This window comes from Erythrolamprus reginae, chromosome 3, assembly GCF_031021105.1.
Source record: "Erythrolamprus reginae isolate rEryReg1 chromosome 3, rEryReg1.hap1, whole genome shotgun sequence".
NCBI classification, from domain to species: domain Eukaryota; kingdom Metazoa; phylum Chordata; class Lepidosauria; order Squamata; family Dipsadidae; genus Erythrolamprus; species Erythrolamprus reginae.
This window is the reverse complement of record NC_091952.1, coordinates 3,275,634-3,296,968: the sequence shown is the minus strand read 5'-3', so window position 1 is coordinate 3,296,968 and position 21,335 is coordinate 3,275,634. Positions and strand designations below refer to the sequence as shown.

Genomic DNA, 21,335 nt, shown 5'->3' with positions numbered 1-21,335 from the left:
TATATTTAAATGTTTCGATCATGTCCCCCCTTTCCTTTCTGTCCTCCAGACTATACAGATGGAGTTCATGAAGCCTTTCCTGATACGTTTTATGCTTAAGACCTTCCACCATTCTTGTAGCCGTTCTTTTTACCTGTTCAATTTTGTCAATATCTTTTTGTAGGTGAGGTCTCCAGAACTGAACACAGTATTCCAAATGTGGTCTCACCAGCATTCTATATAGCAGGATCATAATCTCCCTCTTCCTGCTTGTTACTTCTAAAAGGCAGGGACTGCTTCGTTTGCCAGACAATGTTAATAATAATAATAATAATAATAACAACAACAACAACAACAACAACGTCCTACCGGTCAATGACTACTTCAGCTTCAACCGCAATAACACAAGAGCACACAACAGATTCAAACTTAATACGAACCGCTCCAAACTTGACTGTAAAAAATATGATTTCAACAATCAAGTTATCGAAGCGTGGAACTCATTACCGGACTCAGTTGTGTCAACCCCTAAACCCCAACATTTCTCCCTTAGACTCTCCACGATTGACCTCTCCAGGTTCCTAAGAGGCCAGTAAGGGGCGTACATAAGTGCACTGGTGTGCCTTTCGTCCCCTGTCCAATTGTCTTTCCTTTCTCTCACTTATCATATATATTTTCTTTCTTTCATATATCCTCTCCTCCAAGTTCACTTTACCCTTATATATATATTACTACATGTCTATTTTTCTTCCTATCTATTTATGTATTGGACAAATGAATAAATAAATAAAATAAATAACAACAAGAAGAAGAAAGTTGGAAGGGATCTTGGAGGTCTTCTAGTCCAACCCCCTGCTTAGGCAGGAAACCCTGCACTACTTCAGACAGATGGTTATCCAACATCTTTAAAACTTCCACTGTCGGAGCATTCACAACTTCTGGAGGCAAGCTGTTCCACTGATTAATTGTTCTCACTGTCAGGAAATTTCTCCTTAGTTCTAAGTTGCTTCTCTCCTTGTTTAGTTTCCATCCATTGCTTCTTGTCCTGCCCTCAGGTGCTTGACACCCTCTTCTTTGGGGCATCCCCTGAGACATTGGCACACTGCTATTTTCTTTTTTACTTGTCCTTAGTCTTCAGTTTTTGATGGTTCCGCACAATTGCAGAATCAGGGAAAACCCTCCCTCTACTTCTTGTTTAAAGATGAAGTTGCCCAACTCAAGTTTCCTGCCAAAAAATGCACTGAACAAGTGGAGATGGGTGGAGTGAAGTAAAAGATGCAAATTGACAGGCTGGGAAAATTCCACCTTGTCTTGCGTTTATTAGCCCCAAACGAACTTCTTGGTTCTCAGCCAAACTTCTGTTTGGAAATTAAAGTGTGACACATCAAGTCAAAATTTGCAACTCTTTTTCTCAGGATGTGTCCCAATTCTGCCTTTTTTTTTTTCTCACCCTCTTAGTGGCCTGGTCCATCAAAGAGGTTCAGGACCTGCCATTCATGCAGCATTCAGATCTAGGATGTGTTATTTGAGTACAGTATTCCTCATTTCTCCGAGACCGCCTTCTGCCGCACGAATCCCAGCGACCGGTTAGGTCCCACAGAGTTGACCTTCTCCGGGTCCCGTCGACTAAACAATGTCGTCTGGTGGGACCCAGCAGAAGAGCCTTCTCTGTGGCGGCCCCGACCCTCTGGAATCAACTCCCCCCGGAGATTAGGATTGTCCCCACCCTCCTTGCCTTTCACAAACTCCTTAAGACCTTGGACTACTAATATCGAATGACCTAAGTGCTAAAGCCCACTGCAACAATATCGCCAAAAAAGCTTCTAGAGTTGTTAACCTGATCCTACGTAGCTTCTGCTCCGGCAATCTCACTCTACTCACAAGAGCCTACAAAACTTTTGCCAGACCCATCCTAGACTACTGCTCATCTGTCTGGAACCCATACCACATCTCGGACATCAACACCCTTTAAAATGTCCAAAGATACTTCACCAGAAGAGCCCTTCACTCCTCCACTCGAAACAGAATATCCTACGAAAATAGACTAGCAATCCTGGGCCTAGAAAGCCTAGAACTACGGCGCCTAAAACACGATTTGAGTATTGCCCACAAGATCATATGCTGCAACGTCGTACCAGTCAATGACTACTTCAGCTTCAACCGCAATAACACAAGAGCACGCAACAGATTCAAACTTAATACGAACCACTCCAAACTTGACTGTAAAAAATATGATTTCAACAATCGAGTTATCGAAGCGTGGAACTCATTACCGGACTCAATAGTGTCAACCCCTAACCCCCAACATTTCTCCCTTAGACTCTCCACGATTGACCTCTCCAGGTTCCTAAGAGGCCAGTAAGGGGCATAAATAAGTGCACTGGTGTGCCTTTCGTCCCCTGTCCAATTGTCTTTCCTTTCTTTCACCTATCTTATATATTCTATTCCTTTCATATATCCTCTCCTCTAAGTTCACTTTCACCCTTTTTATATTATCACATGTCTATTTTCTTCCTATGTATTTATGTATTGGACAAATGAATAAATAAATAAATAAAATAAAACACATCTCTGTCATCAGGCATGGGGAAATTGATTCCCCTGGACCGTTCCATTTTATGTATGGTTTGTCTGAGATGTATGATTGCTTTTATATTCAGGGTTTTAAATTCTTTTAACTATTGGATTTGTACTGTTTTTATTGTTGTGGGCTGCCCCGAGTCTTCGGAGAGGGGCGGCGTACAAATCTAATAAATAAATAAATTAAATAAATAGATAAATTCCCTTCATGCTACCTCCTTTCTTCTTCTTCTTCTTCTTCTTCTTCTTCTTCTTCTTCTTCTTCTTCTTCTTCTTCCCCTCCTCTCCTCTCCCTCCTCCTGCTCTTCCTCTTATTCTCCCCTCCCCCTCCTCCATTCCCTTCCAATTTTCTTTCCCTGATTTTATCTTCCTTCCTTCTCCTCTTCCTTCTCTTCTTCCATCCATCCATCCATCCATTCATCTCCTCCTCCTGCTCCCCATCCATCCATCCATCCATCCATCCATCCATCCATCCACTTTGTTGGCTGGGGGATCCTGGGAGTTGAGGTCCACCCATACTGGTTGGGAATTCTGGGAACTGAAGCGCAGACATCTTTATTTATTTATTTAATTGGATTTGTATGCAAAGGTGATCTAGGCCTCAGTGTAGGTCTACCATTTATTTATTTATTTATTTATTTATTTATTTATTTATTTATTTATTATTTATTTATTTATTTATTTATTTATTTATTTATTTATTTATTTATTTATTTATTCGGGGGTTTTTTAATGCCGCCCTTCTCCTTAGACTCAGGGCGACTTACAACATAGCACTTTTTCACAGAGCCAGCCTATTGCCCCCACAATCCAGGTCCTCATTCCTATTTCCCCATTCCTTGGATTGATTTCTAGTCTCCCAAACTTTCTTAATGTCAGCTGGGAAAATATATATTTCAGAGGAAAAAAGGAATTAAAAAGAGCAAAATTCGAAGATACCCCATATTACTGCTGTTATCCTACACACTTTTCTCTCTGGGTTTGTATATTCTATGTATCTAATATTCAAATTCGTGCGTGCAAACTTATTTAAATGTTCAATTTGTTTATTACAGCCAGCTGGTGCAATTTACCAGTTCACATAAGACAGGGTGTTTCAAAACCGTCGCTTGTTTTCATAAGGCAACGGTTACACCCACACGGTGTGGCAAACTCACTGCCGTAGCAATCTAGTAATTTAACTTCTGGGATCGTATAACCATTTATTTATTTATTTATTTATTTTATTTATTAGATTTGTATGCCACCTCTCTCCGAAGACTCGGGGCAGCTCACAACAGCAATAAAAACAATATAACAGTGGAACAAATCTAATATTAAAAACATATTAAACCCTATCATTACTTAAAAACCAAACAGCAACATTCATACCAAACATAAAACAAAGTATAGAAAAAAGCCTGGGGGAAAAGTGTCTCAACTCCCCCATGCCTGGTGGTATAAGTGAGTCTTAAGTAGTTTACGAAAGACAGGAAGGGTGGGGGCAGTTCTAATCTCCGGGGGGAGTTGGTTCCAGAGGGCTGGGGCCGCCACAGAGAAGGCTCTTCCCCTGGGGCCCACCAAACGACATTGTTTAGTCGACGGGACCTGGAGAAGGCCAACTCTGTGGGACCTTATCGGTCGCTGGGATTCGTGCGATAGCAGGCAGTTCCGGAGGTACTTTGGTCCAATGCCATGTAGGGCTTTAAAGGTCATGTTTTAGAACAGGGATGTCCAAACTGGGCAATTTTAAGCCTTGTGGATTACCACTCCCAGAAATTTAATCCTCGGTTGCATAAATAGAGGCATAGAATCAAAATCAAGTGAAGTATTAGTATCGCTTTATAAAGCCTTAGTAAGCCCTACCTACAATGCTGCATCCTGTTTTGGTCATCACACGACAAAAAAATGATGTTGAGACTTTGGAAAAAAATGCACCTTGTGTCCTGAAAGAAGGAAATAACCAAAGTACATTATCAATAGAATTTACACCAGAGCTCTTTCTCCTGGGAATTTTTTTAAAAAAGAATATAACCAAAGTATTAAATACTTAACACTACACATCACCACTGCAGCTAGGACAGTATCTGCACAATTACCACTCTACTATGCCCTGGTCCGACCACACCTGGAGTACTGTGTTCAGTTCTGGTCACCACACTTCAAAAGAGACATTGAAACTCTGGAGAAGGTGCAAAAAAAAGCAACCAAAATGATTAAGGGACTGGAAACCAAGACTTACGAAGAGAGACCGAGGAAACTGGGCATGGATAGCCTAGAGAAAAGGAGGGCCAGAGCGGACATTATAGCAGTCTACAAGTATACAAGGGGATGTCACAGAGAGGAGGGGATCACTTTATTCTTCAGGGCACCAGAGGGCCAGACGAGGAACAACGGCTGGAAGCTGACCAAGGAGAGATTCAACATGGAGATAAGGAGGAACTTCCTGACGGTCAGAGTGATCAACCAATGGAACAACCTACCAGCAGACGTTGTGAACTCCAACACTCTGGACATTTTTAAGAGAAGATTGAACTGCCACTTGACTGGTGTACTATAGGGTTCCTGCTTGGGCAAGGGGTTGAACTCGATGGCCTTCATGGTCCCTTTCAACTCTAACAATAGATAGATAGATAGATAGATAGATAGATAGATAGATAGATAGATAGATAGATAGATAGATAGATAGATAGATAGATGATAGATAGATAGATAATAGATAGATAGATAATAGATAGATAGATAGATAGATAGATAGATAGATAGATAGATAGATAGATAGATAAAAAGTACTAAATACTTAACACTACACATCACCACTGCAGCTAGGACAGCATTTGCACAATTTTGGAAAACCCCAGAAATCCCTGGAGAAAGTACAATAATGAATAAAATATATGAATGCACTGAAATGGATAGACTTACAATAGAATTACGGAGCCAAAAAGATTTATTATGAGACTTGGGAAAAATGGTATCAATGGATGGAACATAGAAAAAAAAGAAACATAAAAAATAAGAATTATAATATGTATAATGTGTAAGAAATATGGGCAAAAGAAATAAGATCAAGTGCAATATGAATGGGTTTAAATGAAAATAGAACTATGCAACAATGTAGAATTACTTGAAGAAGTATTGTAAGTTTATTTTTAAAGAAAATAAAAAAGAATCAAAGTCACGTGAAGTATTAGTATCGCTTTATGAAGCCTTCGTAAGTCCAGACATCTGGAATCCTGCTTAAGCAGGAGATTGTGTACCATTTTAGACAGGTGGCTATTCAATCTCTTCTTAAAAACCTCCAGTGATGAAGCACTCATAAACTCTGGTGGCAAGTAGTTCCACTGATTAATTGTCCTCACTGTTAGGAAGTTTCTCCTGAGTTCCAGGTTGCTTCTCTCCTTGATTAGTTTCCATTTGTTGCTTTTTGTTCTACCCTTAGGTACTTTGGAGAATAATTTTTCCCGAATGCCATCACTCTGCTAAACGAATAATTCCATTAACACTGTCAAACTATTTACTAAGTCTGCACTACTAGTAGTCTTCTCCTTGTTCCCATCATGATCGCAGAGGTCATTGATGTAGAGAATGAAAAGAGTAGGACCTAGTACGCTGCCCTGGGGAACACCACTTTTAACCGGGACGAGTGGAAATGGCGCTTCCAATTTTGACAACTTGTTGCCTGTTTGACAGGAATGCAGTAATCCAGTTGTGGAGGAGTCCTGAGATGCCATAGGGTTTGAGTTTTAGGAGTAGTTTGTCGTGGACCACTGAGTCATCCACTCCTCCCACAAATGACTGCATGATTGTAACTTTCTTGCTTGTATCCTTACATTTTATATTGACTGGTTCCTAATATGATTTGGTTGCTTGTTTGTACTCTATGACAATTATTAAGGGTTGTACCTTATGATTCTTGACAAACCTCTCTTTTCTTTTATGTACACTGAGAGCATGTGCTCCAATGACAAATTCTTTGTGTGTCCAATCACATTTGACCAATAAAAGTTTTATTCTATTCTATTATTTGTTGTGGTTGGCTGCAGGCCAATTCCTATGGCTGCACATTTTGACTTAGAAACATAGAAGATTGACAGCTGAAAAAGACCTCATGGTCCATCTAGTCTGCCCTTGTACTATTTCCTGTATTTTATGTTAGGATGGATCTATGTTCATCCCAGGCATGTTTCAATTCAGTTCCTGTGGATTTACCAGCCACATCTGCTGGAAGTTTGTTCCAAGCATCTACTACTCTTTCAGTCAAATAATATTTTCTCACATTGCTTCTGATCTTTCCCCCAACTAACCTCAGATTGTATCCCCTTGTTCTTGTGTTCACTTTCCTGTTAAAAACACTTCCCTCCTGAACCTTATTGAACCCTTTAACATATTTAAATATTTCGATCATGTCCCCCCTTTTCCTTCTGTCCTTCAGACTATACAGATTGAGTTCAGATAAACTGCCATGAGGCTAAAACACCAGGCTGCCCTTTTATCTGTAGCACTAATTACAGCAGCCCCACCCAACCACAGGTGGCCTCATTTTCTCTTGTAATAATCCTTCAGTTGTTGTCTCCTATGCATCACTCTGCGCATGTGTGGATGTGTCATTAATTCTTGTTCAGAATCCAGGGATGATACAGATGATTGATCTCCTCCTGGGCTGTCTGCCAAACTCCCCTCTTCCCTGTCACTCACGCTTCCTTGGTCAGAGGAGGCTTGGTCGGCAGATTCCATCGGGAGCAAAACAGGCCTACGGCATGTGGATGTTTCCCCCACATCCACCTGCACATTCCTTGGGGCAGGAGCTGGGCCAGAGCTAACCACAACAAATAATATAACTCTATTCTGATTCATATATTAATAATAATATAATATAATATATAATATTAGGTAGAGCAGTAGTTCTCAACCTGTGGTTTGAGCCAAAGGTATGTATCTATTCTATTCTATTCTGTTCTATTCTATTCTATTCTATTCTACTCTATTCTATTCTATTTTATTCTATTCTATTGTTGTTTTGTTTTGTTATCATCATCATCATCATAATGTTCTTGCGGATTTAAATAGTAAGGGTGTTGGAGATATTAGCAAGGTCCCTCAGGCAGAGAATGAGGGGATGTTCAAAGGGGAAGTTGTTCTAAGTGAGGTACATAGTGTCACCAAACCATCAAGTGCAGTTAGTAGAAATAAAAAGAGGACACATTTTCTTGTGGGTGATTCGACTGTTAGAGGTGTTGATTTGGGACAGAGTAAGGATGTGGTGAAGGAGATGAGGTGTCTCCCAGGGGCCACTGCCAGCAGGGACAGGAGGCGGATTACAAACATTGTCAAGGCTGTGAGTAAAGGTAATAACGTTGATGTAGTGGTGCATCTTGGCACAAATGATTTGTCCCAGAGAAATGTTAATGTAGTAAAAAGAGATTTTCAATGTCTAAGTGTGGAGCTGGGTAAAATAACTGATTCAGTGACTTTCTCAGAGGTGTTACCGGTTTGTGGCCAAGAGGATAAAACAACGTGTATCAGAGAGTTTAATGTGTGGTTAAGGCAGTGGTGTAAAGCTGAAGGTTTTGGCTATGTAAGTCATGATATCAGTAAATGGTCTAATATGGAGTTGTTTAAGAGGGATGGTTTGCATCCATCATACAGAGGTACCCAGGTGCTCGGTGAGGAATTCAGAACTTTTTTGGACAGGCATTTAAACTAGGTAAAGGGGACAGAGATGTAACTGATGTGGGTGATTTCTGTCCCCGACCAATGAGGATAAATCAGTTTTTGGAAGCTTATGAAAAGGGAGCTGCAAATAAAATAGATGTAGTTGTTGATGATAAGGGGCAAACTAATAATGAAAATAATGTTGTTCGGGTAATGTGCACGAATGCTGGAAGCTTGAGCAACAAGCTCTGTGAATTAATGGCCATAATATCTAGAGATAATTTGGATCTGGTTGCCATAACTGAGACATGGTTTAAGGATTCTAGTGAATGGGAAATATCCATACCAGGATATACACTGTATAGGAAGGATAGAATAGAGAGAAGGGGAGGTGGAGTAGCCATTTATGTTAAAGAAAGTCTAAAAACAACACTAATTCAAAATACATGTCAAGATCTGGAGACTCTCTGGATTTGCATGCAAAATAAAGAAGGTTCTGTCATTAGAATTGGGGTGATCTATAGGCCTCCAGGGCAATCTGAGGAATATGACAACAAGATGGTGGATGAAATTACCCAAATGGCACTAAAGGGAGATATTGTGGTTATGGGTGATTTCAACATGCCTGATGTTGACTGGAATATCCCCAGTGCCCTTACATGCAAAAGTAAGAATATAGTAGAGGCCTTTACAGGAGCAGCTCTGGCACAGCTGGTTAAGACACCAACTAGAGGGGAGAATATTCTAGATTTAGTTTTTACGAATGGGAATTGGGTTTCAGAGGTCAAGGTGGGAGAAAATTTAGGTTGCAGTGACCATCTATGTTTGTGGTTTGATGTAAAAACTCATTGTGAGCAATCTTATAATGCAACCAAAGTATTGGATTTCAGAAAAACAAATTTTAATGCAATGGGGGAATATTTAGATAATGAATTAAAGGGGAGGGATAAAATGGCATGAGCGAGAACCCAGTGGACTGTATTAAAAAAGGCCATCTTAAAAGCCACTGGACTGTAAGACAAATAACTAAAGGTAAAAGGAAGAAGAAACCGCTATGGTTTAGCAATGATGTAAGGGCTATAGTCAATGAAAAAAAGGCTGCCTATAGGAGGTATAAAGAGTCTGGAAGTATAGCTGATAGGGAGGTGTATAAAATGAGACAGAAGGAGGCGAAACAGATAATATATGCTGCTAAAGCCTCAAAAGAGGAAGAAATTGCCAAATCTGTAGAGAAGGGGGATAAAACATTCTTCAGATAGATTAGTGATAAGAAGAAGAAAAACTGCGGCATCACTAAGCTTAGTACCGGGAATAATACATGCATTAATGGGAATAAGGAGATCGCTGACCATTTCAATAGCTACTTCTGTTCAGTTTTCTCAAAAGACACCTTACAAAATAATACTATAGAAGGATATAGCATTGTTTCCAGCTGTACGGATTCAGCTCCAGTGATCTTAGAAGCCAATGTCTTAGAAGAACTTGAACGATTAAAGATAAATAAGGCAATGGGTCCAGATGGCATCCACCCCAGAGTTCTTAAAGAACTCAGATCTGTCATTACTACCCCCCTGACTGATTTGTTTAACCAATCCTTGTTAACAGGAGAAGTTCCTGAGGATTGGAGAATGGCCAGTGTTGTGCCTATCCACAAGAAGGGCAGTAGAGAAGAAGCTGGTAACTACAGGCCAGTTAGCTTGACATCAGTGGTAGTTAAAATGATGGAGACTCTACTCAAAAAGAGGATAAATCAGCACCTAAAAAACAATAACTTATTGGACCCAAATCAGCATGGCTTTACTGAAGGCAAATCATGTCAGACTAATCTCATTGATTTCTTTGACTATGTCACAAAGGTGTTGGATGAAGGTGGTGCCGTGGATATTGCCTACCTGGACTTCAGCAAAGCCTTTGATACGGTTCCACATAAAGAGCTGATAGATAAATTAGTGAAGATTGGACTTAATCCCTGGATAGTTCAATGGATTTGCAGCTGGCTGAAGCGTAGACATCAGAGAGTTATTGTTAATGGCGAGTATTCTGAGCAGAGACAGGTTACAAGCGGTGTGCCACAAGGGTCTGTTCTGGGTCCTATTCTTTTTAATATGTTTGTGAGTGACATAGGGGAAGGTTTGGTAGGGCAGGTTTGCCTATTTGCCGATGACTCTAAAGTGTGCAATAGGGTTGATATTCCTGGAGGCGTCTGTAATATGGTAAATGATTTAGCTTTACTAGATAAATGGTCAAAGCAATGGAAACTGCAGTTTAATGTTTCCAAATGTAAAATAATGCCCTTGGGGAAAAGGAATCCTCAATATGAGTATTGTATCAGCAGTTCTGTGTTAGCAAATACTTCAGAAGAAAAGGATTTAGGGGTAGTGATTTCTGACAGTCTCAAAATGGGTGAACAGTGCAGTCAGGCAGTAGGGAAAGCAAGTAGGATGCTTGGCTGCATAGCTAGAGGTATAACAAGCAGGAGGAGGGAGATTGTGATTCCGCTGTATAGAGCGCTGGTGAGACCACATTTGGAATACTGTGTTCAGTTCTGGAGACCTCACCTACAAAAAGATATTGACAAAATTGAACGGGTCCAAAGACGGGCTACAAGAATGGTGGAAGGTCTTAAGCATAAAACGTATCAGGAAAGACTTCATGAACTCAATCTGTATAGTCTGGAGGACAGAAGGAAAAGGGGGGACATGATCGAAACATTTAAATATATTAAAGGGTTAAATAAGGTCCAGGAGAGAAGTGTTTTTAATAGGAAAGTGAACACAAGAACAAGGGGACACAATCTGAAGTTAGTTGGGGGAAAGATCAAAAGCAACATGAGAAAATATTATTTTACTGAAAGAGTAGTAGATGCTTGGAACAAACTTCCAGCAGAGGTGGTTGGTCAATCCACAGTGACTGAATTTAAACATGCCTGGGATAAACATATATCCATCCTAAGATAAAATACAGAAAATAGTATAAGGGCAGACTAGATGGACCAGGAGGTCTTTTTCTGCCGTCAATCTTCTATGTTTCTATCACCATCATTCTCATCATCGCCTTAGTTGCTCTTCTCTGCACTTTTCCCCTATGTGCATTTTGTCTCCCTTCTCCTGCCCCCCCCCCCCCAACCAGAAAAGGAGGCACACACACACACACACACCCCAGCTGAGCGTAGAGCCGGCCGGCCGGCCGCGGGCGCCGCTTCCTTCCTGGCAGGAGGCGCGGCCGTCGGAGGGGTGGGGGTGGGGGGCTGGTTTCCGCGGCGGTTCCCGGCGTTGCCTTTGCAGTCGCGCCTGGCTGGCCGTCGGGGAGGCTCGGAGAGGCTGCTGCACTGAGCGCGGGAGGCTCGGAGTTGGAACGCGCCGTCGAGGCAGCTCAGAGGAGGAAGAGCCCAGCAGAGCCGGCAGGTGAGCGGAGGGAAGGGAAGGAGGAGAGAAGGAAAGGGAGGATGGAAAGAAAGGAGAGAAGGAGGGAGGGAAGAAGGAGGGAAGAAGGAGGGAAGAAGAAGGAAATGGAGGAAAAGAAAGGAGGGAAAGGAGAGAGGGAAAGGTGAGAAGGAAGGAGAGAAAAATAAGAGAAGGAAGGAAAGACGGAAGAAGGGGAAAGGAAGGAGGGAAGGAAAGAAGAGAAGGAGGGAAGGAGGAAGGAGAGAGGAAAGAAGAGGGAGGGAAAGAAAAATAAGGCGAGAAGGGGGGAGGGAAAGAAAGGAGAGAAAGAAAAAAGAGAAAGTAAGAGGGAGGGAAGAAGGAGAAGAAAGGAGGGATGAGGAAAGGAGGAAGGGAGGGAAAGAAAAAAGAAGGAGGGAGGGAGGGAAGAAAGAAAGAAATGGAGGAAAAGAAAGGAGGGAAGAAAGGAAGAAAGGGAGAGAGGGAAAGAAAAAAGAGAAGAATGAAAGAGGAAAGAAGGAGAAAGTAAGGAGGGAAGGAAAGGAGAGAGGGAAAGAAGAGAAGAAAGGAGGGAGGGAAGAAGGGAAATGATAAATAGGTGTTTGTGGCCAAGTGGCCTAATTTTGATTGTGTGAGCACGGGGGAACGCTGCAACAGTCATAAGTGTGAAACATGGTCCCAAGTCACTTTTTGAAATGCCGTTCTAATTAGAACGGTCACTAAATGAACCGTTGTCATTTGAGGATCATCTGTAAAGATTGACATTGTCACCAAAGGGACCAAACGTTCAGATTACGCAAATAATCAAGTCTGACCAAATGCGTGTCCAGAAATTGTCCGGAGCTCCATCACTGGACACTTTCAAGAAGAGACTGCATGGTCATTTGTCAGGGTTGGACTAGATGACCTACGAGGTCCCTTCCAACTCTGTTAATCTGCTGTTAAACTAAAACAATGCTGATAGATTCATTTGATTTCCGTGATCTTTTCTTTTAGTTAGTTGATACAAATAAATGTTGCAGCTTGAAGACAGTTCTTTTGTATTACGCCGGGTCATTTACTCTTTCCTTTATTTGTTTTTTTTAAAAAAAATTAATACAATAATTCCATCTTCAGTTGAACAGTGTGTTATCCAGGTACAAATATCTCCCCTGAACAATAATGAAAAGTTGCATTATTCATTAGATTCTACAATATTAAAATACCGGTAGTAACATTCCACATATTAATTCTATACAGTAATATTAAAATAGTAATATTCCACATATTAATTCTATAATATTAAAATAGTAATATTCCACATATTGATTCTGTAATATTAAAATAGCAATATTCCACATATTTATTCTAATAATATTAAAATAGCAATATTCAACATATTGATTCTATAATGTTAAAATAGTAATATTTCACATATTGATTCTATAATATTAAAATAGCAATATTCAACATACTAATCATAATATTTACTTATCTATTATTTAACCATTGATAACCCTAACCAAGACAAATTTCTTGTTCCATTCCATTCTATTCTATTCTATTCTATTCTATAAAATCGATCCTGTATCATATAGTATTGAGTTTGCTCTTTCATCGACAAGTATAGGATATATGTCACAGTTGGGAATTAACTGTCCTGAATAACTAGATCCTAAGTTAGATGTTCAACATAAAGCTTAAGTGAACATTATAGACATTTGCCAAAGTGATTGAAAACATAGAGCACTCATCAACATAGAAACATAGAAGTCTGATGGCAGAAAAGGCCTCATGGTCCATCTAGTCTGCCCTTATACTATTTTCTGTATTTTATCTTAGGATGGATATATGTTTATCCCAGGCATGTTTAAATTCAGTTACTGTGGATTTATCTACCACGTCTGCTGGAAGTTTGTTCCAAGGATCTACTACTCTTTCAGTAAAATAATATTTTCTCATGTTGCTTTTGATCTTTCCCCCAACTAACTTCAGATTGTGCCCCCTTGTTCTTGTGTTCACTTTCCTATTAAAAACACTTCCCTCCTGAACCTTATTTAACCCTTTAATATATTTAAATGTTTCGATCATGTCCCCCCTTTTCCTTCTGTCCTCCAGACTATATAGATTGAGTTCATGAAGTCTTTCCTGATACGTTTTATGCTTAAGACCTTCCACCATTCTTGTAGCCCGTCTTTGGACCCGTTCAATTTTGTCAATATCTTTTTGTAGGTGAGGTCTCCAGAACTGAACACAGTATTCCAAATGTGGTCTCACCAGCATTCTATATAGCGGGATCATAATCTCCCTCTTCCTGCTTGTTATACCTCTAGCTATGCAGCCAAGCATCCTACTTGCTTTCCCTACCGCCTGACTGCACTGTTCACCCATTTTGAGACTGTCAGAAATCATTACCCCTAAATCCTTTTCTTTTGAAGTATTTGCTAACACAGAACTGCCAATACAATACTCAGATTGAGGATTCCTTTTCCCCAAGTGCATTATTTTACATTTGGAAACATTAAACTGCAGTTTCCATTGCTTTGACCATTTATCTAGTAAAGCTAAATCACTTACCATATTACAGACCCCTCCAGGAATATCAACCCTATTGCACACTTTAGAGTCATCGGCAAATAGGCAAACTTTCCCTACCAAACCTTCCCCTACGTCACTCACAAACATATTAAAAAGAATAGGACCCAGAACAGACCCTTGTGGCACACCGCTTGTAACCTGACTCTGCTCAGAATACTCGCCGTTAACAATAACTCTCTGATGTCTATGCTTCAGCCAGCTGCAAATCCATTGAACTATCCAGGGATTAAGTCCAGTCTTCACTAATTTATCTATCAGCTCTTTATGTGGAACCATATCAAAGGCTTTGCTGAAGTCCAGGTAGGCAATATCCACGGCACCACCTTCATCCAACACCTTTGTGACATAGTCAAAGAAATCAATGAGATTAGTCTGACATGATTTGCCTTCAGTAAAGCCATGCTGATTTGGGTCCAATAAGTTATTGTTTTTTAGGTGCTGATTTATCCTCTTTTTGAGTAGAGTCTCCATCATTTTAACTACAACTGATGTCAAGCTAACTGGCCTGTAGTTACCAGCTTCTTCTCTACTGCCCTTCTTGTGAATAGGCACAACACTGGCCATTCTCCAATCCTCAGGAACTTCTCCTGTTAACAAGGATTGGTTAAACAAATCAGTCAGGGGGGTAGTAATGACAGATCTGAGTTCTTTAAGAACTCTGGGGTGGATGCCATCTGGACCCATTGCCTTATTTATCTTTAATCGTTCAAGTTCTTCTAAGACATCGGCTTCTAAGATCACTGGAGCTGAATCCGTACAGCTGGAAGCAATGTTATATCCCTCTATAGTATTATTTTGTACGGTGTCTTTTGAGAAAACTGAACAGAAGTAGCTATTGAAATGGTCAGCGATCTCCTTATTCCCATTAATGCATGTATTATTCCCGGTACTAAGTTTCGTGATGCCGCAGTTTTTCTTCTTCTTATCACTAATATATCTGAAGAAGGTTTTATCCCCCTTCTTTACTTCTTTACAAATGTGTTGTTGTTGTTGTTGTTGTTAGATCACTTTTATTTTGTACTAATCAAAGCAGTACAGTATAAAGAAGGCTCCTTCCTATTTTTCCCACAAAAACAACCCTGTGAGGAAGGTTGAACTGACCCAAAGTCACCCAGATGGCTTTTATGTGTAAAACAGGACTATAATTCCCAGTCTCTTAATGATTGGTCCAAAGTTACATACTTTTATGCCTTAGGTGGGACTAGAATTCATTGTCTTCTGGTGATCAGCGCTGTCACCCAGTTGCTGTAATGTCAACATAGCTACCATGTTTCCCCAAAAATAAGACCTGTCTTATTTATTTTTTTGAACCCTGAAATAAGCTCTTGGCCTTATTGCCATGCACTCAGAAGCCCAATTGGGCTTATTATCAAGGTAGGTCTTATTTTTGGGGAAACAGGATATCTGTCTGTCTGTCTGTCTATAGTCTCTATCATCCGTCTGTCTGTCTGTCTGTCTGTCTGTCTGTCTGTCTGTCTGTCTGTCTATCTATTATCCATCCATCCATCCATCCCTCCTTCTTCTATCTATCTATTATCCATCCATCTATCTATCTCCATCCACATATCCATCTTTTCTCCCTCCCTCCCTTCCTTCCACGTTTCCCCAAAAATAAGACCCTGTGTTATATTTTTTTGGACCCTGAAATAAGCTGTCTATATCTATCTATCTATCTATCTATCTATCTATCTATCTATCTATCATTCTCTCCTTCCTTCCTTCCTTCCTTCCTTTCTTCCTTCCTTCCTCCCTCCCTTCCTTCCATGTTTTCCCAAAAATAAGACCCTGTATTATATTTTTTGAACCCTGAAATAAGCTATCTATATCTATCTATCTATCTATCTATCTATCTATCTATCTATCTCCTTCCTTCCTTTCTTTCTTTCTTCCTTCCTTCCTCCCTCCCTTCCTTCCATGTTTTCCAAAAAATAAGACTCTGTCTTATATTTTTTTTGAACCCTAAAATAAGCGCTTGGACTTATTGCCATGCACTCAAAAGCCCAATTGGGCTTATTTATTTTTTTATTTTATTTATTTATTTATTAGATAAAAACAGTTTGTAACAAATCTAATAATTTACAATATAAAATATTTTTTTAAAAAAACTTAATATAATATATTATCAGGGGATGTCTTACTTTGGGGGAAAGAGGGTCTTGAAACTAAGTTTATCTACATCCACAAAGCAGCCATTGATGTTCTCCTTTTTTTGCTTTCTGTGTACGTACATTTTTTCTGTTAATAATTGTCTGAGCTTTTATCGCTGTATTTGCTTGCATTGGATTTCGCGTTCCAGTTTGAGTTTCAGCTTTGTTATCAAAATTGTGGTTGTCTTTTATAAAAACATTTTGTGTGTCTTTTTGAATTGTACTTTTTTAGCGTGCACTCCAGTTCGAAATTACATTTTGGTTTCTCGGTTTTACATTTACATTGAAGTGTCTTTGAATAAATAAGATAATAATGAAATATATGTATCATCCAGTTTGGGAATAAAGTAACAGGTGGCACCCAAATTTTTTACACAGTTGAGATATGGAGGGAAAGACTGGAAATAAATGTATTTGCATCATGACAATTTTAAAGAGAACCAAACAAGACAAATTCCTTGTGTGTCCAATCACACTTGGCCAATAAAATTCTATTCTATTCTATTCTATTCTATTCTATTCTAACAAGGTTTGCATAAATTGAAGAATTATTTTCTATGTTGTGATTGATAGGTTTGTTGGGGGGAGGAGGCGATGACAACTTCCTCATTGGCTTAAGGGGGTGATTCATTCAAAAAAGGTTAAGAACTGCTGCTCTAAAGCAGGGCTCTCTAACCATAGCAACTCTAAGCCTGGCAGGCTTCAACTCCCAGAATGCCCCAGCCGGCTGAGGAATTCTGGGAGTTGAAGTCCGCCAGGCTTAAAGTTGCCAAGCTTGGAGACCCCTGCTCTAAAAACCGATTTTTCACAACGGCAACCACGAAACCTTTGCTAAAAATAAATATTACAAGCCGCAAGAGAAGGTTTGCTGCAGAAAAAGGAAGTTTACCAAAACAAAGACCAGAAAAGAGAACCTGAAGCTGCAGAGAATGGAAACGCGAACAGACGGAAAGAGATGGAAATCAGGAATAAAAGCCATTTCTAAAGAAATGGGAATCGGTCACAAGGAAGCTGGACAGGGAGGTGGTCGGGCCACGGGCGATAAGCAGATGAAAGATGAACGGAAAGGATAGCAGGATAGCAGTGTTGCAATGTTTGAGGGGCTGCCACAAAGTGGAAGGGGTCTACTACCTTGGAATACTAATATCCAATGACCTAAGTGCTGAAGCCCACTGCAACAATATCGCCAAAAAAGCCTCTAGAGTTGTTAACCTGATCCTACGCAGCTTCTGCTCCGGCAACCTCACTCTACTCACAAGAGCCTACAAAACTTTTGCCAGACCCATCCTAGACTACTGCTCATCTGTCTGGAACCCATATCACATCTCGGACATCAACGCCCTTGAAAATGTCCAAAGATATTTCACCAGAAGAGCCCTTCACTCCTCCACTCGAAACAGAATATCCTACGAAAATAGACTAACAATCCTGGGCCTAGAAAGCCTAGAACTACGGCGCCTAAAACACGATTTGAGTATTGCCCACAAGATCATATGCTGCAACGTCCTACCGGTCAATGACTACTTCAGCTTCAACCGGCCGCAGTAACACAAGAGCACCCAACAGATTCAAACTCAATACGAACTGCTCCAAACTTGACTGTAAAAAATATGATTTCAACAATCGAGTTATCGAAGCGTGGAACTCATTACCGGACTCAATTGTGTCAACCCCTAACCCCCAACATTTCTCCCTTAGACTCTCCACGATTGACCTCTCCAGGTTCCTAAGAGGCCAGTAAGGGGCATAAATAAGTGCACTGGTGTGCCTTTCGTCCCCTGTCCAATTGTCTTTCCTTTCTTTCACCTATCATATATATTCTCTTCCTTTCATATATCCTCTCCTCTAAGTTCACTTTCACCCTCTTTTATATTATCACATGTCTATTTTCATCCTATGTATTCGTGTATTGGACAAATGAATAAATAAATAAATAAATACTTATAGTCCTTGGAGAGGGGTGGCATATAAATCCACTTAATTAATTAAATAAACAAGCAAACAAACATTCTCCAAAGCACCAAAAGATATGATAAGAAGTAATGGCTGAAAACTAATCAAGGAGAGAAGCAACCTGGAACTAAGGAAAAACTTCCTGACAGTTAGAAGAATTAATCAGTGGAACTGCCTGCCTCTTGAAGTTGTGGGTGCTCCATCACTGGAGACCATGTCTCTATTGGTTGATTGTTCTCACTGTCAGAAAATTCTTCCATCATCATCATCATCATCATCATCATCATCATCACAACAACAACAACAACCACAATAACCAGAACAACAATAGACTTGGAAGGAACCTTGGAGATCTTCTAGTCCAACCCCCTGCCTAGGCAGGAGACCCTACACTACTGCAGACAAAAGCTAATCCAACATCTTCTTTAAAACGTCCAGTGTTGGAGCCTTCACAACTTCTGGAGGCAACTTCTGTTCCACGGATTAATTGTTCTGACTGTCAGGAAATTCCTCCTTCGTTCTAAGTTGCTTCTCTCCTTGTTTAGTTTCCACCCATTGATTCTTGTTCTACTCTCAGGTTCTTTGGAGAATAGCTTGACTCCCTCTTCTTTGGGGCAACCCCTGAGATATTGGAAGGCTGCTATCTCTTCCTCTTCTTCTTCTTCTTCTTCTTCTTCTTCTTCTTCTTCTTCTTCTTCTTCTTCTTCTTCTTCTTCTTCTCTTATTTTCTTCTTCTTCTTCCTCTTCTTCTTCTTCTCTTATTTTCTTCTTCTTCTTCTTCTTCTTCCTCTTCTTCTTCTTCTTCTCTTATTTTCTTCTTCTTCTTCCTCCTCTTCTTCTTCTTCTTCTTCCTCTTCTTCTTCTTCTTCTTCTCTTATTTTCTTCTTCTTCTTCTTCCTCTTCTTCTTCTTCTTCTCTTATTTTCTTCTTCTTCTTCTTCCTCTTCTTCTTCTTCTTCTTTTCTTCCTTCCTATTAATAGTAATAGTAATCTGCAAATTTGGTAAATTCCCCTTCTATTCCCTGAACCTGTTTAATTTGTTGGCTCCTACTTAAACTGGTTGTTTAAGGCTCCCTCTCACAGCTACTGCTATTAAGTCTGTTTTCACTCAGTCTTTCTGAGTACTGTCATGTATTGACCCACTTTATGACCGTCACAATGGTGATTGCTTGTCTCAGGGATCCCCAAACTGCCCCCTTCTTTAATCAGCCCGGCGCAGAACTTCCTGCCTGCTAGTCAAACTCTGCTCAGTGAATTTTACTTGCACTGTTGTTACCGGTTTCTGACCATGAGATCCGATCTGGCTTCTCGAACACTCTGCGGTTTTGGGGATGGTCAGCTGCAGCTGGGTGTTTGACACTTCATTGAAACCCGGTGCAGAGAAGGCCCGAAAGGAAGGCGAAAGCTGCCCTCTTCCTCTTCTGCGTTGGGGAATGTGTCAGCTCAGCCAGGGGCTTCCCACCCTGTCTTTCCCAGGGGTCTTTTCGATTGCCGCGTCCCACAACAACCTTTGTTTCCAGGGGGAATTCTTGCAGAATTCGGCTGGCACCCAGTTCTGTCTAAGATGGGACTAGAATTCTCCGTCTCCTGGTGACTGGCCCAAAATCACACACACACACCAGCTGTCTTTTGTGGTGAAGGTGAGATTAGAGGAGGAGAAATATTGGCCATCGTCGGTTGTTAGTTGTTAGTTAGTTGTTTTGTTGCTGATGTTCCATGAACCAGCTAGGGAACATCATCATTGCTAGAAGGGAGGAGAGGAGAAAGAGGAGAGGGAGGGAGAGAGGGAGGGAGGGAAGGGAGGAGAGAAGAAGGAGAAAGATGAGAGGGAGGGAAGGAAGGAGGGAGGAAAAGAAGGGAGAAGGAGGAGAAAGGAGAAGGAGGGAGGGAAGGAAGGAGGGAGGGAGGAAAAGAAGGGAGAGGAGGAGAAAGGAGAGGGAGGGAGGGAAGGAAGAAAAAGAAGGGAGGAGAGAAGAAGGAGAAAGATGAGAGGGAGGGAAGGAAGGAGGGAGGGAGGAAAAGAAGGGAGAAGGAGGAGAAAGAAGGAGGGAGGGAAGGAAAAGAAGGGAAGAAAAGAAGATAGAAGAGAAGGAGGAGAAAGAGGGAGGGAAGGAAGGAAGGAAGGAAGGAAAGGAAGTGAGGAGAGAAGAAAGAGAGAGAGGAAGAAAGGAAAGGAAGGAAGGGAGAAAGGAAAAAAGGGAAGAGATAAGAGGGGAAAAGAGGAGAGGGAGGGAAGGAAGGAAGGAAGGAAAGGAAGTGAGGAGAGAAGATAGAGAGAGAGGAAGAAAGGAAAGGAAGGAAGGGAGAAAGGAAAAAAGGGAAGAGATAAGAGGGAAAAAGAGGAGAGGGAGGGAGGGAGGAGGAGGAAGGCAGAAGAGGAGGAGGAGGACTGTTGGGTCCCTGGTGCTCCCTGAGGTTGGTGGTTTTCTTGCAGACGTTTCATGACTCACCTAGGTGACATCATTGGGGCTAGAAGGTTGTGTGATTTGGGGTGTGGAAGAGAAGGAGGAGGGCTGGGAGGAGGAAGGGAGGAAGAGGAGGAGGAGGAGGAGAAGGAGACGAACTGTGGAAGTCCTCGGTGCTCTGTGAACTCAGTTGTTTTTTGCAAACATTTCAGGACCCAACTAGGGAATATCACCAGGGCTACAAGGAATGGGGTCTGCTCTCAGGTTTGCACCCTGTTGTTGTTGTTGTTGTTGTTGTTAGGATAGTCTTCTTCTTGCTGGTTCCTTGTTGTTGCTGGTTCCTTGCTGGTTCCTTGTTGATTGTTTGTCCGAGTTGGTAATTCCTTAATCGGGCGTGTTGTTTACAACTTGGTGATTTGTCTGAAATTAATCTTGGTGTTAATCTCCGGGTGTTGATATCTGGTGTGGAGGTGTTTTGGTCTTTAGGTTTCCTTTTTAATTCTTCTGGCATTGGCTTGGTCTCAGATGCTATGGGGGCATCTGTCCAAGTGGGGTGCAATTAAGGGCTTTTCAACGCATCTTCTGGTTGGTGTTGATAGATTCCTTCTGCTAGTTTCTCCTACATAGCAAAGTCACAATTCTTTTTATTTTATTTTATTTATTTGTTTTTTTCAAATA

At 40.9% G+C, this 21,335-nt stretch overlaps 1 protein-coding gene across 2 annotated transcripts in view; it reads left to right on the top strand.

The window, feature by feature from the left end:
* The first annotated feature begins 11,479 nt into the window (after positions 1-11,479).
* Positions 11,480-21,335, top strand: part of HCK (HCK proto-oncogene, Src family tyrosine kinase) — a 45,759-nt gene continuing 35,903 nt past the window's right edge. Inside the window, exon 1 of one of the 2 annotated variants that reach the window (XM_070744401.1) lies at positions 11,480-11,597. Coding sequence is in view for 1 of the 2 variants with exons in the window: in XM_070744402.1 (XP_070600503.1) it covers positions 20,905-20,921 (17 nt within the window). In the remaining variant the exon portion in view is untranslated. Of the gene's footprint in view, positions 11,598-20,802; positions 20,922-21,335 lie in introns of those variants that run through there. The other variant, XM_070744402.1, reaches the window with a different exon arrangement.